The 19,534-nt window shown below is 37.0% G+C and overlaps 1 protein-coding gene across 6 annotated transcripts in view; it reads left to right on the forward strand.

Moving 5' to 3' along the window:
* Nucleotides 1–18,996, forward strand: part of TMLHE (trimethyllysine hydroxylase, epsilon) — an 88,487-nt gene extending 69,491 nt beyond the window's left edge. For 4 of the 6 annotated variants that reach the window (XM_033200835.1, XM_033200832.1, XM_033200833.1 and 1 more), the window contains 3 exons: nucleotides 3,231–3,467; nucleotides 16,584–16,722; nucleotides 17,398–18,972. In XM_033200835.1, the coding sequence (XP_033056726.1) occupies nucleotides 3,231–3,467; nucleotides 16,584–16,722; nucleotides 17,398–17,529 (508 nt within the window). In that variant the 3' untranslated portion in view covers nucleotides 17,530–18,972. Of the gene's footprint in view, nucleotides 1–3,230; nucleotides 3,468–4,462; nucleotides 5,637–16,583; nucleotides 16,723–17,397 lie in introns of those variants that run through there. The other 2 variants (XM_033200837.1, XM_033200836.1) reach the window with 2 other exon arrangements.
* The last annotated feature ends 538 nt before the right edge of the window (nucleotides 18,997–19,534 follow it).

Below are 19,534 nucleotides of genomic sequence, written 5' to 3' on the forward strand. Positions count from 1 at the left end.
TAACCATTAGTTTTGAAATTCGTACAGATTTCTTGCATTTAGTTATTAACATATTGGAAAAGTGTCGTCATGCAAACACTTTGAGTATGCTGCTTTGAGTATGGCATTAAGAAGAATTTGAATCTGATTTACAAGAAGTTGGAGAGGAGGAATGATGGAAGAATAACTTTTTCACATGGAATAAGATGCTTTTAAGCCAAAGATGATACATACTCTACTCAATTTTCCTACCATTTGCTCCTCAGTAGAGGCACCTCTGTGGTTATGCTGTTGTTGTTGATCTCACTTCTGCATATAGATGATAAGCCTGAGACACAAAGATATGAGTAAAATGAGTGCACATAGATTTATGGAGACTATATGAGGATGATAATATGCAATTGCTCATGGTTACACTGATTTCCTTTAAGGGTTTGTAACTTAAGAATGTTTGATTCAGGGAAGGAAGAACAAAGCAGCTTTTAGATATCCTGCTCAATGTTACCAATATATGGAGGATCAACAGCCCTGCATCCTCATTCTAGTGGATACAGAAGGAAAAAAGAGGAAATGGGATAAGAAGCAGCTGTACAGGGGTTGAGGTTCAAATACTGACTAGCTCTTCCCTTTATGACCAACACCAGAGATAAACAACTGTTGGTGGCTTCAATTTAATTGTTTGTAATCAATGGCAAGGACCAAGTAGATTAGCAGTGTGGTAATAGCAGTTAAGAGTTCAGGCTATGTCATCAGCCAGACCCAGATTTGCATCCCAGCCTGAACATGTATTAAATTTGTGATCTTGGACAAGTAACTTAATTTCTCTGTGCTTCAGTTTCCTCATCTGTAAAATGGGACTAGTAATAAAACCTATCCATTAGCATTGCTAAGGAATTAAATTATATGATCATACTGCCTGACACAAACTGTTTAATAAATATTAGGTATAATTTTCATTATTTTATTCATTTTAATCACCATCTTCATTGTTATATGCTTTGCTCTCTCTAAAGCTACCTTTGCTCTGGATCTCATCCTTTCCAGCTTCCTAGGGATTTCTCTCTCCTCTATCTTCAGCCTTTCCATACCTATTGACTCCTTCCTATCAGCCTCCCATATCTTAATTCTCTATTTTTGTACTTCCTTGGACTCTACCTCTGTCTAGCTACAGCCATATTTTTCTCTTCCACTTCATGGCTAAGATTATTAAAAGAATAATAACTACATTCAATATATTTTCATTCTCACTTCCCATTTACTCAAACCCATAGGCATCTAGTTTTCCCAACCCACCCCTTACCACAATTAAAGTTACTCTCTCTAACATCACCAGCAACTAATTGTGATATCCAGTGTGTACTGTCATCTTACTTGATCCCTGAGACATACTCTTAACCACTACTAAGTTTCTTAAATATTCCTTCTTTCCTAGTTTCCCTCCTATATATCTGACCATTTTTCCTCAGCCTCCTTTGCTGACTATTTTGTCTATTTCCTAAATATTATCCTTCCTCAAGGTTTTCTCCTTATCCCTCTTTTCTTACCTGAAATGATCTCCCAAATGACCTCTTCCATGCTCTTGGCTTTAGCTATCACTTGTAACAAAATCCACCTCTCTTCCTTAAACATCTTTTTTTTTGAGACGGAGTCTTGCTCTGCCACCCAGGCTGGAGTGCAGTGGCCGGATCTCAGCTCACTGCAAGCTCCGCCTCCCGGGTTTATGCCATTCTCCTGCCTCAGCCTCCCGAGTAGCTGGGACTACAGGCGCCCGCCACCTCGCCCGGCTAGTTTTTTGTATTTTTAAGTAGAGACAGGGTTTCACCGTATTAGCCAGGATGGTCTCGATCTCCTGACCTCGTGATCCGCCCGTCTCGGCCTCCCAAAGTGCTGGGATTACAGGCTTGAGCCACCGCGCCCGGCCTTCCTTAAACATCTTAACTGGTAACTAAAAAACCCTGACCTAGAAGTTTCACAGAAATTTCAATATAGCCAGGCTTACCTTTCTCTTTTTAATTGTATTTATATTATATTAGATTGTCCTTGATTTTACTCCATCTTTTTGTTTATTTCTTATTTTAATTTGCTGTTTACTTTTTCTTAGTTTTGCTTATTTGACTAAATTGCTATTAATTTTATTTCCCCTCATTAATTTGAAAATTCTACCTTAGTTTTCCGGTCAATTAATAGTCACCTTACCTTTCCCTGTTAACATATTCAGACATATATGATTAGCTGTTCTAACATGTCTCTAAACTGGACTCCTTCCTCAACCTCTCATACTTCCTCATTATCATTCAATAGCATATTTGCCTGTAATCTCGGTCTTAGTGAACAACATTATCATTTTTCAGGTGCCCAAGTGAGAAACCTGGAGTTATTCTAGATTCTTGCCTGTCCTTCAGTTATCAAATTCTGCTACTTCTACCTCAGTATCTCTCAGGCGTGTCTTCTTCTCTATAATGCCCCTTTCTGAGTTCAAGCTCTCAATATTTTTCTTTACTATTTCAGTTATTCAAGTGGTCTTCCAAGTTTTTTTGTCACACTGCTTCTCACCAGTCCATGTTCCACACTATCAACATAATGGACTCTTTACAATATTGATATGGTCATAGAGTTTCACAGTTTAAAATCATTTTGTGGTACTCTGTGCTATGCCAATAGGAACTTCTTACTCTCTTCCTTAAATATACCTTGTTTTACATTGGTATCTTTGGTCATGCTTTCTCTCTGCCTGGAATGCCTTCTCCTCATCTCAATCTCCTTCTTCTCCAATTCTTGCTCATTCTTTAAGATTAGTCAAAACAATTTCCATTCTCCAAACATTTCTTTATACAGCACTCCACTAGAACAGATCGCTCCTTTGTTTATGACCCCACTATATCTTGTATGCAACTTTATTATAGTACCTATCATATTTTATTTGGTATTTATTTACTTTATCTCTTCTTACTAGACTATGAGCTTCTTGAAAATATGTTATATATTATTCATGCCTGTATTCCCAGGGCCCAGCACATATAAGCTTCAATATATGTTAGATATGTTTAGAAGAAACCTCTAGTGGCATTAATATTTCAAAACACAAAAAAGTACAACTGCCTATGAGGGGAAAACAATTAGGAAATGAGATTTCCAATTAGGAAATGAAAAGAAAAGGATAAGTAGGTTCAGTAAACATTTTATATATAATTTCTAGAATTTTGATATGTTCTCTCTTCCACTGAACAGAAGAATTTTCTTTTCTCTCTTAGCATTCAAGTGTTTCATTGTCTTAAACATGAGGGAACTGGTGGCAGGACACTGCTAGTAGATGGATTCTATGCAGCAGAACAGGTACTTCAAAAGGCACCTGAGGAATTTGAACTCCTCAGTAAAGTGCCATTGAAGCATGAATATATTGAAGATGTTGGAGAATGTCACAACCACATGATTGGGGTTGGGCCAGTGTTAAATATCTACCCATGGAATAAAGAGCTGTATTTGATCAGGTAAGTATCAGAGAACTATCCCCAATTGTAATATGTTTGCCAAAGGTTAGCCTTCTAATGTAACAAAAATCCCTAAGATTCTTATATCTGCTACATTTTAATCTTGCTATTCCATAGCTTTTTATTATCAAACAGTTTGTATTCTTCTTATAATTCCCATGGAATAATAAATATCCATCAACCAAAGAATACTAGGTTTATTTTGGAGGTGGGGTCAAATATTAGAGGTAGTATTTTTTAAATGAAACATTATTAAAATGAAAAACAGTTATTAAATTATCCTCAGTGACCAGCTAGGTTACCCAACAACATTTATGTCTCTAGCCCAGATTTATGCAAAGCTCTTCACCAGTGTATTCAATTGACTACTGATAATCACAACTTGCATATTTTGTAGAATATAAAACATATCATATTCAAACCTGAACTCATCACTTCTACTCATTTTAAACCTACTTCTCCACTTGTTTTCCCATTTTCATTGAATGGCACCACCATCCACTAAGTTTCCCAAGCCATAAACATCATATTTAATTTTTCCCTCTCCCTTATATTACATCACCAGTCTTATCAACTCAACCTCCTATATTTTTCTCCAACTATCCCCTGCTTTCTATCTACAATGCCTCTTCTTGCAGTGAGACTACTCTTCTGTCCCATGGCTAAAGTTATAGCTGATGTCCTTGCTTCCACCATGAGCCCTCTTCTATTAATTTCTCATGCTATAGCTAGAACATTCTTTCTGAAATACAAGTCTTATCTTTTGCTCCCATTTTAAGATCCTTCTAAACCTCCCCAGTGTCTTTCAGAGAAAGATTACAGTCCTTCCTTATGGCTTTTAAGGTTCTGTATGATCTGATCCCTTCTTCCTCTTCTAGCATATGATTCATGTTTTCCATACATTCTGCCCTAGCTATACCAAACTACTTTGGGTTTCTGGAGCCAATTATTTTGCATCTTGCAGCCAAGCTTTTTACTATGCTTTTTTTTTGCAGATGGATTACCCCTCCTGCTTCTGCTTATTCCAAGCAAACTGTTACTGTGCATTAATTCAGTTTACTCAGCAAATATTCCATGAGCATCTACCAAGAGTGATGCTCTGTTCTTGACACTGGAGATGAAACTGTAAGCACGACAGACAAAAATTCCTGGCCCTCTTGGAATTCTCATTATAGTGACAAGAGAGAATAATTAAAAATAAATAAGCAAATATATAATATATCAAATGGTGATAAGTACTAGGGAAAAACAAAAGAGCAAGGAAGGAGATATGGGGTGAAGAGGCAGGGTGAAGATAGCAGTAAAACATGACATACTACAAAGAGTACAGGCTTTGTAATCAGAAGGAGTTCAGTGTGAAATCCTGACTGCCATTTATTGATTTTGACCTTGGACAAGTCATTTAACCTGCTAGTCATGAGTTTCCAGTTACAGTAATAATACCTTCTGTGCCCACTTGTTGTGAAGATAAAAATTAATTGTTATCCTTACCTTTACCCCTGGCTTGTAGTAGGAACTGTGTAAATATTATTTACTTCCCTCGGATAAGTTCCTCTGGGAAACTCTTGCTCTGTTATCTCTCATATATCTAAGTGCCTAAAACGATGAGTAGTAACTCAATATTTTCCCAACATTTTATTATGAATATTTCTAAATATATAGAAAGGTTGAAAACATTTAACACAGAAAACCCATAGACTTACATCTAGATTCTACCATTAAGATATTTCTATACTTGCTTTATCACCTATGTTCCCATCTATCCATTCATCAGTTAATCTTATTTTCAGTGAATTTTAAAGTATAATACATTGAAGATATCAGTACATAGCTCCCTAAAATACTTCAACATTTGTATCATTAAGTAGAGTACAATATTTGCTTATAGCTTTTTAAAAGTTACAATGTATATGTACTGATGTTTAAAATATTAAATATACACTCACTGAGTTTTGGCAATACATATACCTATGTAACCCAAACCCTTATGAAGATATAAAATATTACTATCATTACAGGAAGTAGTCTTATACTCCTGCACATACATCTCAGAGGAACCCATAGTTTGAATTATTTTTTTACCACTATAGATTAGATTTTTGCCTGTTCTGTTTATTTATTCTTTTATGAATAGACACCTGGACTCTTTCCAGTTTCAGTTATTATGAATAAAGTTGCTATGAACATTCATGTAAAAGTGTTTCTTTCGGTATGTTTTCATTTTCATTTCACTAAAGTAGATACCTAGGAGTGGAACTGCTGGGTCATAGAGTAGGTGAGTGCTTAGTTTCATAAACAACTGCAACAAGTTTTACCAAAGTAGTTGTACCATTTTACACCATCATCAACAATGTATGAATTGTAGCTGCTCAAAGGACATGCCACACTCTTTTAAACAACCAGCTCTTGCATGAATTCAGAGGGAGAACTCACTCATTACTATGAGAGTGGCACCAAGCCACCCATGAGGGACCTGCCCCCATGATGAAAACACCTCCCACCAGGGCCCTGCGAAAACTTGCTTGCTCTTTGCTTTGTTTGCTTATAATAGTCATTCCAGCGGCTATGAAGTGGTATCCTACGGTGATTTTTTTTCCATTTTAAAAATGGATTTAGAGGGTACAAGTGCAGATTTCTTACATGCATATATTGCATCGTAGTGGAGTCTGGGCTTTTAGTGTACCATTCACCTGAATAGTGAACACTGCACCCAATAGGTAATTTTTCAACCCTTGTCAACTTCCCACCCTCCACCTTTTGTAGTCTCCAATGTCTGTTATTCTATATGTCCATGTGTACCCATTGTTAAGCTCTCACTTACAAGTGAGAATACGTGATATTTGACTTTCTGTTTCTGAATCATTTTACTTAAGATAATGTACTCCAGTTCCACTCATGTTACTGTGAAACACATGACTTCATTATTTTTTGTGGCTGCATAGTATTCCATGTATATGTAAAATGTAGATGGGTAGATGTGCAGTAGTGAGATTGCTGGATCAAATGGTAGTTCTATTTTTAGTTCTTTGAGAAATCTCCATACTTTTTTCCATAAATGTTATGATAATTTACATTCCCACTAACAGTGCATAAGCTTTACTTTTTTCTCCACATCCTCACCAACATCTGTTGTTTTTTGATTTTTAAATAATAGCTATTCTGACTGGTGTAAGATAGTATTGTGTGGTTTTAATTTGCATTTCTCTGATAATTAGTGATATTGAGCATCTTTTACATGTTTGTTTGGCCACTTGTATGTCTTTCAAAAAACACCCATTCATGGCCTTTTGCCTACTTTTTAATGGCGTTGCTTGTTTGTTTTTTTTTTTCTTTTTTTCTTGTTGAGTTGTTGGAGTTTCTTGCAGATTCTGGATATTAGCCTTTGTTAGATACATAATTTGGAAATATTTTTTCTCATTAGGTAGGTTTACTCTGTTGATTGTTTCTTTTGCTGTGTGGAAGGTTTTTAGCTTAAGTGAGTCCCATCTGTTTATTTTTGTTTGTGTTGCATTGCTTTGGAGGACTTGGTCATAAATTCTTTGCCTAAGCCAGGCCAATGTCCAGAAGAATTTTTCCTACATTTTCTTACAGGATTTTTACAGTTTCATGTCTAAAATATAATCTTTAATCCATCTCGAGTTAATTCATGTATATGGTGAGAGATAGGGGTCCAGTTTCATTCTTCTACATATGGCTAGCCCGTTTTCCTAGCACCATATTGAATAGGGTATTCTTTCCCTAATGTTTAATTTCGTCGATGTTGCAGAAGATCAGTTGTTAATAGGTACTTTTATTTCTGGGTTCACTATTCTGTTCCATTGGTCTATATGTCTATTTTTATACCAATATCATGATGTTTTGGTTGCTATAGCCTTGTAGTATAATTCAAAGTCAGAATGTAATACTTCAAGCTTTGTTCTTTTTGCTTAGGATTGGTTTGGCTATTCAGTCTCTTCTTTGGGTTTCATATGAATTTTAAGTTTTTTTAATTATGTGAAAAAATGTGTTGGTAATTTGATAGAGATTGCATTAAATCTGTAAATTGCTTGGAGCGGTGTGGTCATTTTAATAATATCGATTCTTTTGATCCATGAGCATGGGATGCTTTTTCATTTATTTGTGTCATACACAATCTTTTCATCAGTGTTTTGTAGTTCCTCTTGTAGAGATCTTTCGCCTCCTCAATTAAACGTATTCCTAGGTGTTTTATTTTTTGTGGCTATTGTAAATGGGTTCTTCATTTGGTTCTTAGCTTGAATGATACTGGTGTAGAGAAATGCTACTGTGTTTTGTACATTGATTTTGTATCCTGAAACTTTACTGAAGTTCTTTATCAAGTCTAGGAGTCTTCTGGAAGGGTCTTTAGGAGTTTTATTGTACATTATTTGGGGTTTTCAACATAATGGGGTATTTTGTCTCCCTTATAATGTGTATGCCTTTCACTTCTCTCTCCCTCTGCTTGCGCGCGCGTGTGTGTGCACGTGTTATTGCACTAGCTGGGACTTCTAGGACTAACAGTGAAGAGTAGTGGTGAGAAAGGACATCCTTGACTTATTTCTGATTTTAGGGGAAAATTAATCAGTGGTTCACTGTAGGTTTTCCATGGATACCCTTTTTTAGAATAAGGAAATTTCCTTCTATTCCTAACATGTTGGGAATTTTATCATTAATTAATATTGAATTTTATTGAATGCCTTTTCTGCATTTATTTATATGATCATCTGATGTTTCTTATTTAGTATGACAATATAATAAAATACATTGATTGATTTTTGAATGTTGAACCAGCTTTGAATACCTGGGATAAACTCCACTTGATCTTGATGTATTATTATCTTTTTTATACATTGCTAGAGGTGATTGGCTAATATCTTAGTAAGAATATTTGTACCTATGTTTATGTGAGATATTGCTACTTAGTTTTTTTCTTGTAATATCTTTGTCTGAGTTTGGTATTAGGATGATGCTATCCTCATAATATGAGTGGGGTCATTTTCTCTCCTTAATTTTCTGAAAGAGACTGTAAAATTTATATTACATCTTACATAAATGTTGGATAGAATTCATGAGTGAAATTGTCTGGCCTGGAGTTCTCTTTTTTGAAAAGTTTTAAATTACAGATTCAGTTTCTTTAATAGATGTCAGGCTATTCAGATTATCTACTTTTCTTTGAGTTAGTTTTTTTATCATGTGTGTTTAAGAAATTGGTTCATATAAGCTATCAAATATATAGGCATAGATTGATTGTAGTATTCCCCCTCTTATTCTTTTAGTGAGAACATTCAAAATCATCTCTTCTAGCTATTTTGAACTATACAGCATATTATTGTTGACTATTGTCACCCTCCTCCTATCTAACTATAACTGTAACTTTGTACCCAATGACCAACCTCTTCCCATCTCTCCTTCCCTCCTCCCCTCCCCTGCCTCTGGTAACCACTGTTCTAATTTCTACCTCTATAACATCAGCTTTTAAATTTATATTTATTTTATTTTTATTTTTTATTTTGTGGTTACATAATAGGTGTACATATTTATGGGTTACACGAGATGTTCTAATATAGGTATGCAGTACGTAATAATCACATCAGGGTAAATGGGGTATCCATCACCTCAAGCATTTATCATTGTATTACAAACAACCAAATTATGCTCTTTTGGTTATTTTAGAAGTACGATTAAATTATTTTTTTACTGTAGTCTCCCTGTGGTGCTAGCAAATACTAGGCCTTATTCATTCTTTCTGTTTTCTGTACCCATTAACCTTCCCCATTTCCTCCCCACATTCCCACTAACCTTCCCAGCCTCCCTTCTACTCTCTATCTTCATTTCAATTACTTAATTTTTAGCTCACACAAACAAGTGAGAACATGCAAAGTTTGTCTTTCTGTGCCTGGCTTATTTCCCCTAATGTAATATCCTACAGGCTTATCCATGTTGTCACATGTGACAGGATCTCATTATTTTTTATGGCTGAATAGTACTCCATTGTGCATATGCACCACATTTTCTTTATCCATTCATCTGTTGATGGACACTTAGGTTGATTCCATATCTTGGCTATTGTGAATAGTGCTGCAGTAAACATGGGTGTGTTAGTCAAGGTTCTCCAGAGAGACAGAACCGATAGGATATATGAGAGAGGATTTATGAGGTGTAATTGGTTCAGCTGATTATAGAGGTGGAGAAGTCCCACAATAGGCCATCTGCAAGCTGGAGAACCGAAGAAGCTGGTAGCATGATTCACTCCAAGTCTGGAAGCCTCAGAACTAGGGAAGCTGACAGTACAGACCCCAGTCTGAGGCCAAAGGCCTAAGAGCCCACAGGAGGCTGTTGATGCAAGTCCCAGAGTGCAGAAGTGGAAGAAACTGCAGTCTGATGCCCAAGGGCAGGAGGAGGAAAGGCATCTGGCTCCTGAAGGGAGATAGATTGAGCAGAGACAGAGAGTTCTTCCTCTTCTGCCTATTTGTCCCAGCCAGGCTCCCAGCTAATAGGACAGTGCCTGCCCTAGGGACATGGATGCAGCTGGAAACCATCATTCTTAGCAAACTATCACAAGAACAGAAAACCAAACACCACATGTTCTTACTCATAGGTGGGAACTGAACAATGAGATCACTTGGACTCGGAAGGGGAACATCACACACCGGGGCCTATCATGGGGAGGGGGGAGGGGGGAGGGATTGCATTGGGAGTTATACCTGATGTAAATGACGAGTTGATGGGTGCTGATGAGTTGATGGGTGCAGCACACCAACATGGCACAAGTATACATATGTAACAAACCTGCACGTTATGCACATGTACCCTAGAACTTAAAGTATAATTAAAAAAAAAAAAAAAAGACAGTGGATCTGAAGTGTTGCAGTCCCACCGTCTCACACACCAAGCTCCCCTGGAAGCACCCTCACAGACACACCCAGGGAACATGTTGGCATCCCTCAGTCCAGTCAAGCTGACCCGTAAACTGAACCATCACAATGAGAGTGCAGGTATCTCTCCAACATACTGATTTCATTTCCTTTTAATATACCCAGTAGTGAGTGCTTTGGATCATATGCTAGTTCTAGTTTTGGTTTTTTGAGGAACCTCAGTACTGTTGTCCATATTGCCTATACTAGTTTACTTTCCCATCAACAATGTATAAGGTTTCCCCTTCTACACATCTTCACCAGCATTTGTTGTTTCTTTAACATAAAGAGTATAAAATCACTTTATTAGAAAGTTTAATCAGTCACAAATGAACAGCATTTTTGAGCACTAAACAGAGGATTAAAATAATTTCCAAACACTAGAGAAAATTATTGAAAATTCTCATGTTTTAGGCTTAAAATATCATTACCTTCATGAAAGCAAAAATCCTATAGATGATATTTTCTAATATATATATATATATATTCTAAGTACTATGAATTATAATAGAAATCATCAATTAAAGTGTAGCAAATAAGTAATATCTAACCACGGGCAAATTTATTTTAAGATCACTTTATTATATTTTATTTTATTGAATTTTAATTTTAAAATTTTTAATTATTATGGGTAAATAATAGTATATATTTATGGAGTGCATGTGATGTTTTGATACAGGCATACAATATGTAATGATCAAATCAGGATAACTGGGGTATCTATCATTTCAAGCCTTTATTATTTCTTTGTGTTGGGAACACTCCAATTCTACTCTCTTAGTTATTTTTAAATATACAATAAGTTATTGTTAACTATACTTGCTCTATTGTGCTGCCAAATACTAGATCTTATTCATTCTCTCTGTGTTTGTACATATTAACCATCCTGACTTTCAGCCTATTTTTTGTCTTTTTAATGATAGCCTTTGTAACTGGGGTGAGGTGATATTGTGGTTTTGATTTGCATGTCCCTAATGATTAGTGATACGGAGCATTTAAAAATATACCCATTTGCCATTTGTCTGCCTTCTTTTGAGAAATGTCTATTCAGAACTTTTGTCCATTTTTAAGGGATTATGTCTTTTTTGGTTATTGAGTTTGAGCTCCTTATATATTCTGGTCATTAATCTCTTGTAGATGCATAGTTTGCAAACATTTTCTCACATTCTGCGAGTTACCTCTTCACTCCATTGATTGATTGTTTCTTAGACATTTTCAAATTACAATACACTGTTATTAACTATAGTCACCATGTTGAAAAATAGATCACTTGAACTTATTCCTCTGATCTAAAATTATGTATCCTTTGAGCAGCATCTCCCCAACCACTACTCCACAACCCACCAGCCTCTGGTACCCACCATTCTGCTCTCTATTTCTATGATATCAACTTTTTTTTTCATTACACATATGAGTGAGATCATGCAGTACTGATATTTTTGTGCCTGGCTTCTTTTCTTTCTTTTTCTTTTTTTTTTTTTTTTTATTATACTTCAAGTTCTAGGTACATGTGCATAACGTGCAGGTTTGTTACATATGTATACTTGTGCCATGTTGGTGTGCTGCACCCATCAACTCGTCAGCACCCATCAATTCGTCATTTATATCAGGTATAACTCCCAATGCAATCCTCCCCCCTCCCCCCTCCCCATGATAGGCCCCAATGTGTGATGTTCCCCTTCCCGAGTCCGAGTGATCTCATTGTTCAGTTCCCACCTATGAGTGAGAACATGCGGTGTTTGGTTTTCTGTTCTTGTGATAGTTTGCTAACAATGATGGTTTCCAGCTGCATCCATGTCCCTACAAAGGATGCAAACTCATCCTTTTTTATGGCTGCATAATATTCCATGGTGTATATGTGCCACATTTTCTTAATCCAGTCTGTCACAGATGGACATTTGGGTTGATTCCAAGTCTTTGCTATTGTGAATAGTGCTGCAATAAACATGTGTGTGCATGTGTCTTTATAGCAGCATGATTTATAATCCTTTGGGTATATACCCAGTAGTGGGATGGCTGGGTCATATGGTACATCTAGTTCTAGATCCTTGAGGAATCGCCATATTGTTTTCCATAATGGTTGAACTAGTTTACAATCCCACCAACAGTATAAAAGTGTTCCTATTTCTCCACATCCTCTCCAGCACCTGTTGTTTCCTGACTTTTTAATGGCGCCTGGCTTATTTTCACTTAGTGTTCTCCAGGTTCATCCATGTTGTCACAAATGACAGGACTTTCTTCTTTTTCAAGGATGAATAGTATTCCACTTTTTATACATACCACATTTTCTGTATATACTCTCCCATGTATTCTGCCTAGATTGATTTTATATCTTGGCTACTGTGAATATTTCTGCAAAGAACATGGAAGATATCTCTCAGACATACTGATTTCATTTCCTTTGGGTATACACCCAGTGGTGAGATTGCCGGATGATGTAGTAGTTCTGCTTTTAGCTTTTTTTTTTTTTTTTTTAGAAACCTCCATATTGTTTTCCATAATGGCTGTACTAATTTACATTCCCACCAACAGTGTGCAAGGGTTCACTTATCTCCACATCCTCATCAACATTGTTATCTTTTGTCCTTTTAATAATAGCCATCCTAAGGAGTATGAGGTGATATCTTGTGGTGGTTTTAATTTGAATTTACCTGATTGTTAGTGATGTTGAGCACTTTTTCATATACCTGTTGGCCATTTGTATGTCTTCTTTTGAAAAATGTCTATCCAGATCCTTTGCCCATTTTTAAATCAGGTTATTTGTTTTCTTACTATTGAGTTGTTTGAGTTCCTCAATATTTTAGATATTAACCCCTTATCAGACGTATAGTTTGCAGATACTTTCTCCCATTCTGCAGGTTGTCTCTGTATTCTTTTGTTTCCTTTGCTGTGCAGAAGCTTTTCAGTTTGATGTAATTTCATTTACCTATTTTTTCTTCCGTTGCTTGTACTTTTGGATCATATCCAAAAAGTAATTGTATAGACGAGTATCATAGAGTTATACCATATGTTTTCTTCTAGTAGATTTATGGTGTCAGGTCTTACATGTAAGTGTTTAATCCATTTTTAGTTGATTTTTGTGTATGTTGTAAGAAAAGGGTCTAATTTCATTCTTCTGCATGCGGACATCCAGTTTTCCCAGCACCGTTTATTGAATGTATAAGAGTTCTTTTCTCTCCACATACTTGCCAACCTCTGTTATTTTTGGTATTCTACAATGGCCATATCCCCATACTGTGGGTTTTTTCTTCACTCTGTTGAGTGTTTCCCTTGCCTCACAGAAACTCTTTAGTTTAATCCAGTCTCATTTATCTATTTTTGGGTTTTGTTTCCTGTGCTTTTGGGGTCTTAGCAATAAAATCTTTTCCCAGAGCATTATCCTGGAGAGTCATCCCGAGGTTTTCTTCTAGCATTTTTATAATTTCTATAGCTCCTCCAAGATCACACATCTGAACTGAGATTGTAATGGTGATCTATCTGAAAGCCCATTTATCTACCTATCTGAAAGCCCATCAGCTTTCACTTACACCACAATACACAAATCCATCAAATGCGTTGTCCACTCAATTATGGAGCTGTCTTGGGAAATACTTGTCTGTCAGCTAAGAAGAAGGATAACCTTGTTAAATCTTCCTGGCTTTTCTTGTCAGATAAATGCCTGCTTTATTTGCTTTCCCCTACTTCCAGGTCTCTCTTGCTTCATATCGAAGCAGGAAAGAAAGGAAAAACTGCACAATGATATGATGGCATCACTTTGTGCCAAAGTCCAGAAACAGTCTTATTCTAATCCAAAGAATATTGCACAACCATTTTGCTTATGTGTAATAGACTTTTCCTGCTACTTTCTCTGTTGCCTTTAGAAAACACCGCCATCTAATATAAACAGTGAATACCAAATTCCATGTAAACTTGGACAAATCACAGGGCCTTATCATTATTTTCCTTATCTATAAAGTAAGATAATAACAGCTGTACTACTTACCTCACGGGGTTATCATACAGAGGGTCAATGAGATACTGTATATGGAAACATTTCTAAACTGTAAATCTCAATTTGAAGTCAAAAGATTACAAGTGTGATCTGTAAAAATGTTGCTCTCATGAACAAGCGTACACAGGAATTACGATCATTTTTCTGTTCTCTGGCATAAACAATGAGTTAAAGAATTAAGGAGACCAGATTTCAAAACCTCTCTGCTACTTATAAACTTTGTGGCAGGTGTCTAAGTTTCAGTTGCCTTAAATGTAAAAGAAGGTTAATAACACTTTTCCTTCTGGGATGATGAAATAAATAAATTTAAAAATATTTTTGCAAATGCCTAACCCAGCACTAGAAGTTTCTGGAAATGACAATGGGTGTCAATAACCTGGTGAAGACTGTGCGTCCTCACTCCATTCTCCCTCCAGGCATGGCCCCTTGAAGCCTGGGAGGATGGACTATTATATTCTTTTTCTTTTTCTTTCTATTTTTTGTTTGTTTGTTTGTTTGTTTTGTTTTCCTTTGAGACAGAGTCTCGTTCTGTTGCCCAGGCTGGAGTGCAATGGCGCAATCTTGGCTCACAGCAGCCTCCGCCACCCGGGTTCAAGTGATTCTCCTGCCTCAGTCTCCCAAGTAGCTGGGACTACAGGCACGTGCCACCGCGCCTGGCTAATTTTTTTTTTGGTATTTTTAGTAGCGATGGGGTTTCGCCATGTTGGCCAGGCTGGTCTTGAACTCCTGACCTGAGGTGATCTGCCCGCTTCGGCCTCCCAAAGTGCTGGGATTACAGGCGTGAGCCATCACACCTGGCCTATTTTTTCATTTGATTCTTGCAGTATCCCTGTGAGATCAGCTAAGCAGATGTTATTATGCTCATTTTATATGCAACAAAACTAAGAATATTGGCTCTGATTGTGCCATGTACTATATAACACTAAGGAATATTGCCTGAGATGTCCAAAAATGACACCACTGGATGATAATTTATCTTTGGAAAGAATATATTTGGCAGTATCTAGTAATCTGAGCATACACATACCTTATGATCCATAAGTTCCATTCTTAAGTTTATTTCAAACAGGAGTGAATATATTTGTTCACCAAAGACATGTAATAGAATGTTCATAACAGCACTGTTTGTAGTAGTTCCAAACTGGAAATTACTCATATGTCCATCAACGGTAGAATGGATAAATTGTGGTGTGATCACACAATCAACTTCTGTATAGCACCAATAAACTATTGCTAAACAATGATGAAACTCCTAAACATAATATTAAATGAAAAAGAAGCCAGACACAAATGAATACATATTGTGATTGCATTTATATAAAGTTTTATATAAACAGGCAAAACTAATCTTTGGTGATAGAAGTCAGGATGGCAGTTACCCTTGGGTTGGGGGAGCGGCATTACTGGAAAGGGGCATAAGGAAGGGTTCTGGGGTTCTGGTAATGATCTGTTTATTGACCTGGGTGCTAGTGATATGGATGCGATTACATGATGAAAATTCATCAAGCTTACGATTTGTGTACTTTCCCGTAATGTATAGTAGACTTCAGTAAAAAGTTAATTTGCCTTAGGCAAAACAGAAACCCATTATCTCAGGCAAGGTTTTTCAGTGGCTTCCCATGGTACTCAGAATAAAATCCAAAGTCCTTACCATGGCCTGCATGGCAATATATACATGATCTAGCCCCTGGCTACCTCCTCCACATGTAGCCAGTGCGCCTATAAATGTTAGGGTTGAATGAATGAATGAAGATCCCTGGGTGAATGGTCCACTAGGCTATAGCTGGGATTCCTCCCACAAAGGGAGACACCTGAGAAGTTGTAAGTCATCCTGTTAAAAGGAAAGCTTTGTTAGTATAACCTCTCTTGTCCACCCCACCTCAGTTTGGTGAGGAGAAAGCTCAGAGCTTTCCCCAGTGCTTCCATGAACTTTGGCCAGTAAAGACTTAAAATATCATATCATAAGATGAGAGAAACCAGTTGGAACTTAACTTCTATCCCGTATCCTTTGATTATTCAAAGAAAAACAAAACACGGTCAACAGGCAGTGGAACTCCTCACTCCAATGTGATATTCCTGAGAGAATATTGACTTATTGCACTTCGTCTCTGGGACAAGTATTGAACATAGGGGAAGCCTTATATAAAATTGTTCAATAAACAAAAGATGTCTTTAACATGTGTTTGAGATCTTCTTCTCATGATTCCATGTTAGGTACAACAACTATGACCGGGCTGTCATCAATACCGTTCCTTATGATGTCGTCCATCGCTGGTATACAGCACACCGGACTCTAACGATAGAGTTGAGGAGACCTGAGAATGAGTTTTGGGTCAAACTAAAGCCTGGCAGGGTGGGTCCTAATCTCTAAAGATGTCAAGCAAGCTTGTAATAATGAAGCAGTGAAGAACGGGTACTTACTTAATATGTGAGTCACAATGTTGCAAAGGAAAAAGAGAAAAGAGTCCTTGGTGTTGGTCATGGTCCTGTGGCTCACTCACTGAATGCCCTGGAAGCAAGCCTCATCCCATCTCTAAGGCATCAGTAACTCTATTTGTATGGTGAGGGGGTTTAACTGGATGACCCCCAAGGGTCCTTCCAGCTTCATGATTCCGTAGTTTTTATTTTGGTATTTCCTCTGGATGAAAAATACCTTCAGCTTAGCATAAAATGTCATGAGATAATTTAACCCTTTGAGAAAGGGTAGAATAAGAATTAAAGAAAAAGAAAGAAACCAATTATCTGATTTGCTTTGATAAGAGAACAATTACTTGAGAAACAGAAGCTCTTCCACTGCAGGGCCTATTACCTACTGTTGCCTCTGTAACTTCCATTTAGCCTACTACAGGGCTATACACATCTTAGTTTCCAAACGTTTGTTTAATTTCAAAAGAAAAATACCTCATTTAATGTAACCAGAGAACAACCTAAAGCTTGTCTTTTAAATGATCTCTTCTGACTTAGGGTTCCCTTGGTCTGTCCTTCTTCTGATAGTGTTTTCTCTCTTTTTTTTTTTGCCCATTCACAGGTCCTATTTATAGACAACTGGCGTGTCCTACATGGCAGGGAATGCTTCACTGGCTACCGCCAACTCTGTGGCTGCTATTTAACAAGGGATGATGTACTAAACACTGCTCGCCTCTTGGGGCTTCAGGCTTAAAATTGACAGCATCGGGATTATGAATACACCTGGCACCCCGGCTACCAGAATTTCATATGGGCAGAATAATATTGTGTTATTATTATACAGATTGTCTCCTTATCCCATCCCACAAATCAGAAGCTGTCCCTTTCTCTAGTAGGGGAGACTTGTTAGAGAGCGGGGACTCTGAGCTATCTAATGTCAGACTTCTAGTGGGACAGCTCTCTTCCTCATGTTATAACATGGATCCACTTGTTTTATTTAAACCTTTTAATATAATTTTGGTCAATCTCCTTCAGAAATATAATCTCCATATTGATAGGAAAGCAATAATTGCCATGAGGTAGTGATTTTTTTTTCCCAAGTAGATCAGTTAGAAAGAAATGCATTCTAGAAATAACAGAAATCCTGATAAAGCAACAATTTGCAAAATTTTTGGTCTCAGGACACCTTAACACTCTTTAAAGTTATTGAAGGCCCCAAGGAGTTCTTGGGTGTGGGTTCTATCTATTGATACTAATTGTTTTAGGTATCAAGACTGGGAAATATTTAAAACCCAAGAAACAGAAGCACACATCTCTCAGCTGTCAAAGAGATGACATAACCATATGTCATGTAGCATCTGGAAAAGTCCTCTGTCTCCTCACGAGATAATGAGAGGGGGAAAAAAGCTACTATTGCCTTTGTAACTTCCACTTAGCCTACTACAGGGCTATGCACATCTGGGTTTCCAAAAGTCTGCTTAATTTCAAAAGAAAAATGCTTAATTGAATGTAACTCATCTTGGTGTTATTATACAAAATAATTTTTAATCTGCAGACCCACTAAAAGGGCCTCAGGGACTCCTCCAGGGGTCTTCAGACCATACTTTGAGAACCCATGGGCTAGCGACTACCTTGAGACAGTCCTTTACATAGGCCTGGGGATTAAAGGGTTTAGCTGAAACCGTAGATTTTTCTCTATAGCCTAATAGAACTCCAAACATTATAAGAATTGCTTGGTAGCATAAGCTCAGGGATAAGGTGGGAATTGAGTTCAAATATAGTGTTTTATCTTCGATACAAATCATCTCTATAGGAGTTAAATTAGGAAGTCACAACAGCTCCTGTTGAACAAACTCATCAGTGTGGTAATCCTATGAGGGATAATTGCAGAAAGGTTTTAGAGACTTGTGAGGTTCCATATGATAATTCTTTACACACACACACACACACACACACACCACACACCACCACCACCACCACCACCACCACCAAGAGAAGTACACAGGACTACCCTGTAATATTATTCAGGGAAATCAGCATGATAGATGCTGTGCCTCCGGAGAGTTCTCTGGAGATTACTACCCAAATGTGTATTTTGGCAATTTGGTGGTATTTAGGATGTAATATGTTTTCCTCCATTTCTGCTAATTTTTTTCTTTCTCTCTCTGTCTCTCTCATAAAATACTATACATGTTAATTACCAAGATTTGAATGAGTCAAATTTAGTAGCTTGCTGCTTTTATTTTTTAAATGGCTTCTTTTATGTATGGGGGGAGGGCAGGTTATCAGGCTTCTTTCCCTCAGCTTTCATTGAAAGTGAAGGTGTACAATAACCACATTGACCACTGTAGAATGATGAAAGAGAATATAGGCTAGGATGCACACAAGAGGGGGGAAAAGGCATTATTAGTGAAGATAGGAGTTACAAAGCAAAGCAAAGTCAGTATTCAGATAGAGAATAGAGCCTAATCTGATGTTTGCAGGGAGTTCCTAGATCACATTTGGCAATTTACACATTATTTTATTGACACATCCAGTGCTCCAAAATGTGTTCCCAAAATATTTCGGCATTTTATTTGTACTATATAGGAATCTTTAGGGGAGTCCATGAAATTTGTTTTCCTCATAGGTCAAAGGACTGATAATTAACTTTGGTTCTTAAGGAGTATGCCCTTTAGCAATAAGAACAGCAATAACATTTTACCCTGAAGTTTTTTCTCTATACCTACTATTATGCACTCCTAAAATATGTCATCATT

The sequence above is a fragment of the Trachypithecus francoisi genome, unplaced genomic scaffold, assembly GCF_009764315.1.
Source record: "Trachypithecus francoisi isolate TF-2019V2 unplaced genomic scaffold, Tfra_2.0 Lachesis_group6, whole genome shotgun sequence".
Taxonomy (NCBI): Eukaryota; Metazoa; Chordata; class Mammalia; order Primates; family Cercopithecidae; genus Trachypithecus; species Trachypithecus francoisi.